Source organism: Octopus sinensis, linkage group LG18 (assembly GCF_006345805.1).
Source record: "Octopus sinensis linkage group LG18, ASM634580v1, whole genome shotgun sequence".
NCBI classification, from domain to species: domain Eukaryota; kingdom Metazoa; phylum Mollusca; class Cephalopoda; order Octopoda; family Octopodidae; genus Octopus; species Octopus sinensis.
In genome coordinates this window covers 38,266,916-38,279,790 of record NC_043014.1, presented here as the reverse complement: position 1 = coordinate 38,279,790, position 12,875 = coordinate 38,266,916, and the positions used below count along the sequence as shown (strand labels likewise).

The window sequence follows — 12,875 nt, the reverse complement described above, 5'->3', positions numbered from 1 at the left end:
TTCTCTTTTTGAACCTGGTACTTATTTTGTCTCTTTTGCCAAACTGCTAAATTAGAGGGGCATAAACAAACCAACACCAGTTCTCAAGCAGTGATGGGAGACAAACACACACACACACACACACACACATATATATATATGTATATGACTGGCTTCTTTCAGTTTCTGAAGGCTTTGGTCAGCTTGAGTTTGTAGTAGAAGACACTTGTCCTACCTGCCATGCAGTGGGACTGAACTTGGAATCATGAGGTTGAGAAGCAAACTTCTTACCACATGGCCACATCTGCACCCATCCAATGTATGTACATGTATTTGCTGTCTGTCTGTGAAAACTTTGAAAATGACATATTTTCAAAATGAAACTTTAAACTTCAGGTTTGTGCGTGTACTTGTATGCAATTAAGCTTATTTTTCCATTCTATATGAATAGCATTTAAACTGCAGCTTTTAGTAAATTACATTCTCTCATGTGTGTTGTATGGTGTGTGTGTGTGTGTTATCTGTTGTACCATCGTCATCATCTACCATTGTCACTATTGTGAACACCCTGCCATATTCTATGGTGCAAGTTTTGTATAGAAAACATCTTTTAATTCAATTTAAAATCATTTCATTTAGATCATTTTTATCTTTTTCCTTTTTCCCATTTAAGATTGTGTGTGTTGCATTTCATTTTGGAATGTGTTTTTTTGTTATATTTCTTTGTTGATGTTGACGCCAATATCGCTATTGGTGCAGCAATTCATTCCCCCACCCCCACCCCTCGCTTCCTTACGCATTTTTGTTTATACCTTCCTTGTAATTAGATTCAGAATATTTTTCAATTAATAATTCCGCATGTTCAAACTCTTACATGCAAGCATGCATAAAGTAACTCCAGCATTGATAGATGGGTTTTGTGCCCTGTGGTGGGACAAAATACATTTCATGTTTTATGAAGGAGTTCATGGAAATATATATTTCTTTATTGCCCACAAGGGGCTAAACATAGAGGGGAAAAACAAGGACAGACAAAGGGATTAAGTCGATTATATCGACCCAGTGCGAAACTGGTACTTTATCGACCCCGAGAGGATGAAAGGCAAAGTCGACCCCGGCGGAATTTGAACTCAGAACGTAACGACAGACGAAATACCGCTAAGCATTTCATCCGGCGCGCTAACGTTTCTGCCAGCTCGCCGCCATAGTTCATGGAAATATATTCTAATTTTGGTCTGCAATTTGAAAGGCGGAGTTAGTTAATAAATCAGCCCCAGTACTCAGCCAGAACTTTGTTATTGAACCTGAAAGGACCAATCTCTTTCTCTCTTACTTGTTTCAGTCATTTGACCGTGGCCATGCTGGAGCACCGCCTTTAGTCGAGTAAATCAACCCCAGGACTTATTCTTTGTAAGCCTAGTACTTATTTTATCGGTCTCTTTTGCCGAACTGCTAAGTTACGGGGATGTAAACACACCAGCGTCGGTTGTCAAGCAATGCTGGGAGGACAAACGCAGACATCACAAACATACATACATATATATATATATATATATATATACATATATACGACGGGCTTCTTTCAGTTTCTGTCTAATAAATCCACTCACAAGGCTTTGGTCGACCTGAGGCTATAGTAGAAGACACTTGCCCAAGGTGCCACGCAGTGGGACTGAACCTGGGACCATGTGATTGGTAAGCATGCTACTTGCCACACAGCCACTCTTACGCCTATCAATATTTCTTTAATTAAACTTAAACTCAGAATGTAAAAAGCTGTAACTAAATGCTGCGAAGCATTTTGTTCATTGTTCTAATGGTTCCACCTATCTTCTGCCTTGATGATGATGATGAGTGTTGCTAAATAATTCTCTGCCAAATTGTCAATCTAGTCCTTGATGTACTGTGCCTAAAAAAATTGTATGGTGTGGTCACAGCTGGAATGTCATTGATATTAGATATATTTGTTAGAGAAAACCTGAATCTTTGTTATCAGTACATTGAAATTATAATTGTAACTGTATTTGGCTACAATTTTTAGCAAGTTGAACAACCATGTCGAAAGATCTCTTCATAGTTACTCTGGTGTGTATGTATGTGTTTTTAATCAAATAGGTGGAATTTCTTTTTTACAGTGTTATGTTATTCTGGGGTGTTGCGTCTGGGCAGCTAAGCATGTATATAGGACTATTAATAGCAACAAACAGTGGCCATAGACTGTGCATTCTCAATATAACTGATTTTGTTTTAATTCTTTTTTTATTCATTTAGTTAGTTTCATATGTATTGAGTTTCCCTGAAGGTATGGCATGTCTATTGTGGATGAGAGATAGCATGTGATCTGTAATGTAAAATGAGAGGAAAGATTTGGTGCCCAGACAGGGGTGGTTTAGCTTATGTACTGTATGTAAACTAGTGTGGTGGGTTTCCGTTTTTTTTGTTCAGGCATAAAAGAAAATATTTTCTGCATGATTAGTGTGTTTACAGCTGCACCCAGCTTGTTGTGGTAGCTGCCATGGATGACTGAACATGGAGATACACAGTGAGAGAGAGAGAGAGAGAGAGAGACAGGGCTACAGTGTGGCCTGAAAGAGCCCAGAGGTTTCCTGATAGCATCTTTGCTGCTTGGCACCAAGGTGCTCAAAATTATTATAATCCCCATTCGGCAGGCTGATCAATGGAGGGCCCCACAATACAAGCTTATGTATATATATATATGTGTGTGTGTGTGGTGTGTGTATGTAATGATTCTGCTTAGCCATAATGGTACCAATAACCAGTTGTTTGAACTCGGTCTGCCGTTACGTTCTGAGTTCAAATTCCGCCAAGGTCTACTTTGCCTTTCATCCTTTTGGGGTCGATTAAATAAATACCAGTTACCCACTGGGGTCGATATAATCGACTTAATCCGTTTGTCTGCCCTTGTTTATCCTCTCTGTGTTTAGCCTCTTGTGGGTAGTAAAGAAATAGGTATTCCGTCTGTTTTACATTCTGAGTTCAAATTCCGCCAAGGTCGACTTTGCCTTTCATCCTTTCGGGTTCGATTAAATAAGTACCAGTTACCCACTGGGGTCGATATAATCGACTTAATCCGTTTGTCTGCCCTTTACGTTCTGAGTTCAAATTCCGCCAAGGTCGACTTTGCCTTTCATCCTTTCGGGGGTCGATTAAATAAATACCAGTTACCCACTGGGGTCGATATAATCGACTTAATCCGTTTGTCTGCCCTTGTTTGTCCTCTCTGTGTTTAGCCCCTTGTGGGTAGTAAAGAAATAGGTATACATGTATTTCATATTACTAGTAAGGTCCAAGGGCAAGAAGGCATGAATTGTTGGACATTCTTTACTGTGGACGCTTATATAAACCAACAGAGGCTCAGTTCAGAGTGTAATATTAGACTGAAACAAGTAAAAAAAAAGTAAAGATAGATAGACAGATTGAGACAAACAGACAGAGAGGGTGTGAGGTGCAAGTGTCCGTTTCTGTGTCTCTGTGTGTAGTGATACAATGAGAAGATATAATGGGTATGGTGGCACACTATATAACAAGGATATGATATAATGTTAAGGAGGCGATGATTGCTGAATAGATAAAAAGAAAAAAAAAATATCTCGCAATACATTTATCTAAGATATATTATAGTAGGTGTTACTTGAAAGATAATCATGTCAGGTTACATCGTTTTTCTGAGAAAAACCTTATAGATTCTCAAAAAAAACCCACATTGTTACTGTTACAAAGTAGACAAAATAGAACATACACTAAATTAACTTTTTCTTTGCAAATACTTTCTGGACCAATTCAAAACAATAAACTCAAGTACGATAAGATACAAAGCTTGTCAAACGGGTTCATATCTGTGTTTTTGTAGTATTGTTAAAACATCTTTATGTGTGTGAATGAGTGAGTGAGTGAGTGAGTGAGAGAGAGGAGAGAGTGTTCTTTAGATTGCTTTAGGTCATCATGTTCGGGCCATGCTGGAGCACACCTTCAGCCATGTGAATGTAATTTTGAAATGTCAGTCAACAAAGCTAATATGTTTGCATACCAATGTGTCTGCATATCATGTGCAGTATTATTATAGATTTTTGTATGTATAGGTGTATAAATATTATATATATATATATATATATACATGTGTGAGTGTGTGTGTTTAACATATGTTGCTTTAACATATTTGACTCTGATACATACATACAAACATTCACAGTTTTTAGCCTAATCTGCTATTGAGGTGGGAATAATTAGATGTTTGCACTTCTTGCAACCTGGAACCATAGCTTTGCAGCATGTACACATGCATCAATTTACTTGGGTTTACTTTAAAAGCCCAGTCCAAGGGTGTCTGTCATCAGATACGGTTTTACAGTGAAAATTGATTGTTTTACTGAAGATAGGCGCAGGAGTGGCTGTGTGGTAAGTAGTTTGCTTACGAACCACATGTTCTGGGTTCAGTCCCACTGCACGGCACCTTGGGCAAGTGTCTTCTACTATAGCCTCGGGCCGACCAAAGCTTTGAGTGGATTTGGTTGACGGAAACTGAAAGAAGCCCGTCGTATACATGTATATATATATTATATATATAGATATATATGTCTGTGTTTGTCACCCCAGGATCGCTTGACAACCGATGCTGGTGTGTTTACGTCCCCATAACTTAGCGGTTCAGCAAAAGAGACCGATACAATAAGTACTAGGCTTACAAAGAATAAGTCCTCGGGTCAATTTGCTCTACTAAATGCGGTTACTGAAACAAGCAAGAGAGAGTATACAGCTGAACAATCATGACTATCCATAGAGTTTATATAAGTATTAACTAGGAGAATGAAGGAAACCAGTTCATACATAATAGCTGAATAGTTGACATTTTCCAGGATTGATAAAATTATATTAATGCGATGTATTATTTTATATATTACATAAGAATATTCCTACAATAATTCTTCTGACAAAGTATTGATGAAACAATTGTAGCACAATGCAATAAAACAATTGCTTACTCCATTCTACTTGTTAATGTGTGTATGTATATATATATATATATATATGAAGGTGCGTGGCTCAGTGGTTAGAGCGTCGAGCTTACGATCGTGAGGTTGTGAGCTCGAATCCTGGACCGGGCTGCGTGTTGTGTTCTTGAGCAAGACACTTTATTTCACGTTGCTCCAGTTCACTCAGCTGTAGAAATGAGTTGCGACGTCACAGGTGCCAAGCTGTATCGGCCCTTGCCTTTCCCTTGGACAACATCCGTGACGTGGAGAGGGGAGGCCGGTATGCATGGGCGACTGCTGGTCTTCCATAAAACAACCTTGCCCAGACTTGTGCCTCAGAGGGTAACTCTCTAGGTGCAAACCCATGGTCAGTGTCTGACCGAAGGGGGTCACCACCACCATATATATAATGTATACACAAAACCACTCACACATGTATAGCCAGATAGATATAAATATGTGTGTTCATTTCTTTGTTTCCAGTTTAGCAGTAAGAGCATGGTGGCGTATGTTTAAATTTTTAAAATGTATGCATGTTCTTAAGCAATAAATGCCATGCCACAGTTATATGGTCTAAATAGAGAAAGCAATATGTATGCTAGTTGGCCTTCACATGTGTGTATATATGTGTGTGTGTGTGAATATATATATATATATATATATACACGCACATGGACACACACAAGTATATGTATAATGTAGATATATATATATATATATATATATATATATATATGTATATATAAAACTTGTCCCCCACATACGAATGCTCATAAAATGAGAAGAGGAGATGAATGGGAAAGAGAAAGAAGGTGGGAGAGACCCTTTCAGTGTTTCATCTCCCCAACTTCGCAATTTCAAGGTACTTCTTTTGCTGTATAATTGTATCTTGTGCTTCCCACTCGAAACCTTACAAAACTTTTAATGCTCTCCTTCTTTCTCTCTCTCTAATAATTATTAAAGATGTCTCTCCCTGACCTTTATAAATACTTTAACTGCTGTGAGCAATGTCGTTCTTTTTCCTCTTTACTTATTTTATTCCCTTAGCATAATTCTATTTTATTCCTTACAGTAATTTCTTACATATCAAGTATCTTGTTGAAATCTTTCAAAAACCTACTTAATGACTTTGCACTTGGTCTGTCACATAAAAAAATGTCCCCCCCCCCCTCTCTCTCTCTCTCTATATATATATATATATATATATATATATATATATTGTGTGTGTGTGTGCCTGATAGTTTATGATTGGATTTAATTTGTTGGGTTGTTGTGTTAAGATGATTGATGTCTCCCAATTGGAATATATTCTTTATATATATATTGTACCGGAGACAAGAAAAACTTGTTTTGAGTCTCTGAAGATAAAAAATCACTTAAAAATGAATCAACGATATATAAATTCAGTTAAACTCTTGATTGAACCAGGAGCAGGGTAGAGAGCCCTCTCTGTCAGGGGTTCCTATGCGTTTTTGTTTTGATTTCCTTGCTTGGCAGCCTTTTGAAAGTAAATTTACTTTCCACACTGTTCTGTAATTTGACTTCAACTTTAATATCTACTACAATATAACAAACCAATGTGGAGGCGCAATGGCCCAGTGGTTAGGGCAGCAGACTCGCGGTCAGAGGATTGTGGTTTCAATTTCCAAACCGGGCATTGTGTGTGTTTATTGAGTGAAAACAACTAAAAGCTCCACGAAGCTTAGGTGTTAGAGGCCTGATCTGGCCAGTTTATATATAATACAGGTAGAATATTAAAGCCAAATATAGCTGGTTTTAATGCTAAAGGTTAAGGGAAATTTGGCTGCTATTTATTACAGGTTGAGTGACTTATGTTGAACTTCCCTTAACAGGTACACATTAAGGAACCGATGGCAAAGAACAACCAACGAATTAAGTGAGCTTTATTGGCATAAATAATAAATTTGACTCTTACTCTCCTACGAGCATCATGCATACTTTAAGACATTAAAGAGATGTTTTTTTCCTTCTGATATTTTTCAGTGTTTGAGAACAAAGAGAAGATAATTATGGTGATGGATTACGCTGCTGGAGGGGAACTCTATGACTATATCAATAAGAAGAAACCTTTGCCTGAGAGAGAAGCCAGACGAATGTTTCGGCAAATAGCTTCAGCAATATATTATTGCCATCAGGTAAGGGCTTGTTGTTAACATGCATTCATATATATTCTGAAATTAGCTAAAGTTTGAGTATACATACTGCCTTTGATCTTTTACTTGTTTCAGTCTGGGGTACCCCACCTTAAGGTATGGCTTCATACAGCTGGATACATTTTCCAATGCCAATCACATTACAGTGTGTACAGGTGCTTGGTTTTTTTTGCACCACCAGCACTCGTGAGAGCACCAAGTAACTTGCAAGACAAGGAAAGAAAAGGGAAAGTATCTCCCTCCCACCCATGCTCAGCTGAGTGGGTACGGCTTTATTCTGTTCTGCTGGGTGGTTGGGGTTAGGAAGGGCATCCATCCATAAAAACCCTGCCAGAACAGACACATAAATACTGGTGTTGGTTTGTTCCACTAAAACCCTTTGAGGTGGTGCTCCAGCATGGCCACTATCAAATGACTGAAAGAAGTAAAAGTATATCTATATTCTCTGCTTTGTGGTATTGAATTCTAATGCTCCTATTTTTAAAATCAAATGTGTGTGTTTGCAGCTATGTAAATTACATCTTTTTTTTTTTTTTCACTTTTAGAATGGTATTGTCCACCGTGATCTGAAATTAGAGAATATTGTTCTGGACAGAGATGAAAATGTTAAGGTAAGCATTATTACTAAACAAGTTGGAACATATTGTAACATTGATTTTTTACTTGTTCATGCCATCCTATTTTTTCTCTCCCTCCATCTACTTGCTTTTATTCCTTCTCTCTCTCTCTCTCTAAATATATATATATATGTGTGTGTGTGTGTGTGTGTATGTGTATAATATCAATCAAAGTGTACAGTATTGTATGTATCCATTACGGCTGATCTTTTCAGTCGGTTTTGCATCAGTAGTTCAATGGAGTGTTTGGCAATGGCTCAATTACATAACCTTGTGCTCTTCAGAGATGGAAGTTATATATATGCATATGCACATACATACATGCATGGATACACATGCATAGAGAGAGAGAGTTTTCATCCCCAAAATTGTTTAGCTTGTAAGAATCGCATTTATTCTCATCACTAACTAATTTAATTATTTGTTTGTTTCATTTTCCTTCTGACTAGGTTGCTGATTTTGGTCTGTCCAACTTCTTCAGTAATAATTCTCCTCTCACAACTTTCTGTGGTAGTCCACTGTATGCTTCCCCAGAGATCATCAATGGAATTCCCTACCGGGGACCTGAGGTAAGATTTTATTTATGAATTCCTGGAGCATTTTTTTTTTATCTTCTTTTTCATTTATGTATTTTATCATTGAGATTTTATCCCTAATAGTGGTTTGGAATTTAACTGTCCTCTCTAGCATGCAAGGAATCCTATGATGGATACCTCTTATGTGTTTAAATGTACACTGTATTTATATATATATTAAGGTGGCGAGCTCACAGAATCGTTAGCATGGTGTGTGAAATGCTCATCAGTATTTCGTCTGTTTTCATGTTTTGAGTTCAAATGCTGCTGGGGTCAACTTTGCCAGTCATCCTTTCAGGGTTGATAAATTAAGTACCAGTTATGCACTGGAGTTGATGTAATCAACTGGTCCCCTCTCCTAAAATTTCAGGCCTTGTACCTATGGTAAAAAGGATACATATATATATATATATATCTAAAAAGCACCTGTGAGGCATTACATAAAGGCACTTGTGCAGTGCCACGTAAAAGCATCTGGCACACTCTGTAAAGTGGTTGGCATTAGGAGGAGCATCCAACCATAGAAACTATGTCAAATTAGACTGGAATCTGGTGCAGTCCCCCAGCTTGCCAGCTCTGATCACACCTTCGAACCCATGCCAGCATGGACAACAGACAGTAAATAATAATGATGATATATATATATATATATATATATATACACACACACACACACACTGTGTGTGTCCCACTGGATCTTTGGAGAACTTTTTACAAATTTAGTTTGCACTGAGGATAGATCTGTCTGATAGAGTACATCCACCTCTAGAATTTGAAACGAGCATACAAGTAAAAGAAATGCTTGTATTGATTATACTGTGCTCTCACTGCTTACAGTGGCAATTATACCTACTCATAGCATGTGCCTGTGCCTCTGTTATCTAAACCCTTTGAATGTTTGCTATAGCAATATGCCCTTGTGCTAATTTGACTGACCTGTGGCAATATGGAGGTGATGGCCCTGTTGTAGGAGGGAGAGATGGAGATACCTCAGATCAGCTCTTTTAGATTTGTTTTTCTTGTATTCTAAACCTTTTTGAAGAATAAGATAATTCCTAACAATTTCTGCATTTTTTGCTTTACAGGTTGATTGTTGGAGTTTAGGGGTGCTTTTGTATACTTTGGTCTATGGCGCCATGCCATTTGATGGCAATGATTTCAAGGTGCTAAGGAAGCAGATATCCACTGGAGATTATTACGAACCTACAAAGTCTTCTGGTAAGTAAATTAAAAGAAACAATATCACAGTATATTTTGGAAATGTTTGGTAATTCATGATCAGGAGGAAAGAGCTGTTTCCATGACCTTTGCCGGTTCTCTCTTAGACTGTTGAATTCAATGCAGTTAATAATCTTCTTGAATAGTTCCAGTTTGAGCTATGAATCAATGATTGGCTCAATGTGAATCATGACTTGCAGCTAATGGTGATGTTGTTCACCAAAATGTGATATTAAGTGAACAGTACACTTCACTTCAATCTTTTTTGATCATCAGCCAAACTCGTATTTTCTATTCATTCTTTGATGTTGCTCCACCACCTCTTCTTGTGGTCTTATAACACATTCATTCAAGGTTGTTATCTCAAAGCAGGCCTGTGAACAAAGTCATTCCAGTCGTGACCATCCCATCTTTTCATATATTGTGGACTATATTGTCCAGTGTGTTCCTTATATTGTAAAATGGCAGGTGGGAAATTCTCTTCTATTTCTTGCAGGTCAAACAACCACCTGGCTTCCTTTAACTCTTTAGCATTCAAATTGGTCATATCTGGCCCAAATATTGTTTTCTGTTCAAGCTGATTAGATCCAGCATCTCATACCTGTCCCCACAATGTCATTCTAAAAATATACAATCACATCATTGAAATCTTAAAGGTACAGGATAATACATGATTAATTAGAGCTACAAGATAATACCTGATTAATTCAAACAATAAGAATAAATATGCATTACATTTGACGGAGTAATCTGAATGCTAAAGGGTTAACTATATCATCATTGGACTAGAAGTATGGTGTCAGGGAGTCATGTTACGTGACCAAACCACGTCATTTTCCACTTTCCAACTATTGACACGAGTTTTGCATTTTGTTGTCTTTTCAACAATTTCTTTCTTAACACTTATTAATTTGATGTTCAGTATATGGAATGTACAGCAGGTGCATGGTCTAGTGGTTAAGGTTGTTACCTTCACAATCTTACGATTGTGATTTCAGCTCCCAGATTGGATGGTGCATTTTGTTCTTGAGCTAAACACTTTATTTTACATTGCTCCAGTCCACTCAATTGTTAATGAGTAACCCTATGACAGACTGGTATTGCTTTCCGGGGGGGAATGTTAGCTTACCTGCCTGCCCACCCCCAGGATGGCATCATTTGAAGGCTGCAATAGTGTGAGGAGACACCTTACAGCCAGCAGTTTATCACAACATTTGATAGTCAAATCAGTAGAGTGATATGCAATGTAAAGGATCTGTATACAGCATTCAACAAAATTCTGGAAACGCCTTAAAAACAGAATGATTTTGATCAGAAGTTTTATGAGCACATGTTGAGTCTTTAAATAATGAAATTGAATTATTTGATAAATGCTTTTGTCTTTGTTACATTCTTACTACATTTTCTCTTCTTTTCAGAAGCTGCGGGCCTTATACGACATCTACTCACTGTGAATCCTGAGAGGAGAGCCAATGTGGAGAAAGTCGTCCACCATTGGTGGGTCAACATGGGATACAACTTCACACCTAACAATGAACCATATCCTGGACCCTGGTTACAGGCTCCGATTCATATCCGTGACCGATCTAGCTTATCTTCTGACAGTGATGGTGAAATTGATATAAATGAACTGCGAAGAAGAGGGAGCTTTCCTAGTAAAACTTTGTCAAGACAAAGACAAGAGCAGCATGATGGAGACAAATTGTCAACATTGGACAGTACAGTTATCCCTGATATAAAATATCATTCTCCTAGACATACTCATCGACAAAATGTTTCTGTCAGTGGCAATGGTGCTTCCAGTGAATTTTACCGACGTGTTAATCTGGATCAAAAGCCTGTCCGGAGTATCCTAAAGCAAACAGGTAGCTGTATGAGAGAAGATAAAAGTACAACCAGCTACAGTGTGATAGAAGGCTCATGTAAGGAAAACAGTAATCCCAACAGCAATGGATTTAATAATACATGCTCATCATTCCAAAAAAGCTTGCCAAAACACAGTTCCCCTCCCACCAACAGCCTCAGTTTAAACTGTAGCAGTAGTCCCCCAACTATGGGCTCTATGTTGTCTGACAAAACAGAACCAAACTCTGACATTCCTGCCAATAGTGATGCCGATAGCTTTTTAACACTAAAAGAAAGTACCTATAGTCATGTGGATTATAACACGGGATCAAATCCACTTGAAAATTACTCTACAGTGGTCAACTCTGTTCGGACTGATTCTTGTGTCCGACGGCGTGGCATTCTGAAAAAATCTGGACTTTGTCTCCAAAATGGTTATACTTCAATGAACAGTGATGCCCGGAAGAGGCTCAGTATTGGCAGTGTTAGTTCAAATTCTTCAGGTGACATACTTGATTTTTCTTACGATAGTTGTGAAGGAGAACAACATCACTTGCTGCAAAAACTTTCTGGAAGTCATTCTCCAAACGGTACACCTCTTTCTGAACTTGATGAGGAGAGGCCTTCAGACATTGCAGATTTCTGCCGGGGATCTTCAGTTGTTATGACATTTAAACAGAAGCCATCTTCTTACTTCAACCTTGAATATGATCTCCTTGATTCCTCACAGGTTCGTCACAGAGCTTTGGAAATTTGTCAGAAAATGTAAAACAAAATATTAAAAAAAAAAAATTACAAAAACTGACAAAAGTCTTTTCCTTCCACCATCAAAATGACAATTTCTCTTCATCTCTTTTCTCTTTTCATCTTCCACATCTTTATCTTTCTCATTTCTCTTACTCATTTCCTCTTTTATACTTTTTACAAATTCCTTCATTATTCTAGTCTAAAAACAAACAAACAAACAATGTACCTTCCACTCATTTATTCTTTGCCTGCTCTGCCATATCATGACTATCAACTGACCATCGTTCTTGTAAGAGCCATACATACTAACTATAATCCAAAGATTATCTTCACTTGTTTAAAATCTTTGAATCCATCCATTTTTCTCATCCATCCAGCCTAAACCACAAATTTTTGTGATGAACTATTTGAAACTTAAAATGCTTTCTCAGTCCATTGTTCTTACTGTAATGAATAATTATTAAATTAATTGTAAATGATTACAATAACAATGATGACATTTTGATTTTAAGCCCAACTCTAACTCAATCCACCAGAAAAATTATCTCCTACCCACCATTTAAAATTTCAGCTTTTTTTTTTTAACGACCCAAGCAAAATGAATGAAGACTTACCACCTATCTAAACTCCTGATTTCTATTGTTATTCCGCATGTCTCAGTTATATGGCATTTTTGTTTTGTTTTGTTTTTTTTTTTTTTTTAAACCAATTGACAAGCTTTACTAATGT

The 12,875-nt window shown here is 37.5% G+C and overlaps 1 protein-coding gene across 2 annotated transcripts in view; it reads left to right on the top strand.

The window, feature by feature from the left end:
- Positions 1-12,201, top strand: part of LOC115221509 (NUAK family SNF1-like kinase 1) — a 74,702-nt gene extending 62,501 nt beyond the window's left edge. The window contains exons 4-8 of one of the 2 annotated variants that reach the window (XM_029791708.2): positions 6,975-7,126; positions 7,690-7,755; positions 8,211-8,330; positions 9,422-9,554; positions 10,973-12,201. In XM_029791708.2, coding sequence (XP_029647568.1) covers positions 6,975-7,126; positions 7,690-7,755; positions 8,211-8,330; positions 9,422-9,554; positions 10,973-12,168 — 1,667 coding nt within the window. In that variant the 3' untranslated portion in view covers positions 12,169-12,201. The remainder of the gene's footprint in view (positions 1-6,974; positions 7,127-7,689; positions 7,756-8,210; positions 8,331-9,421; positions 9,555-10,972) is intronic. The other variant, XM_029791709.2, reaches the window with a different exon arrangement.
- Positions 12,202-12,875: the final 674 nt, after the last annotated feature.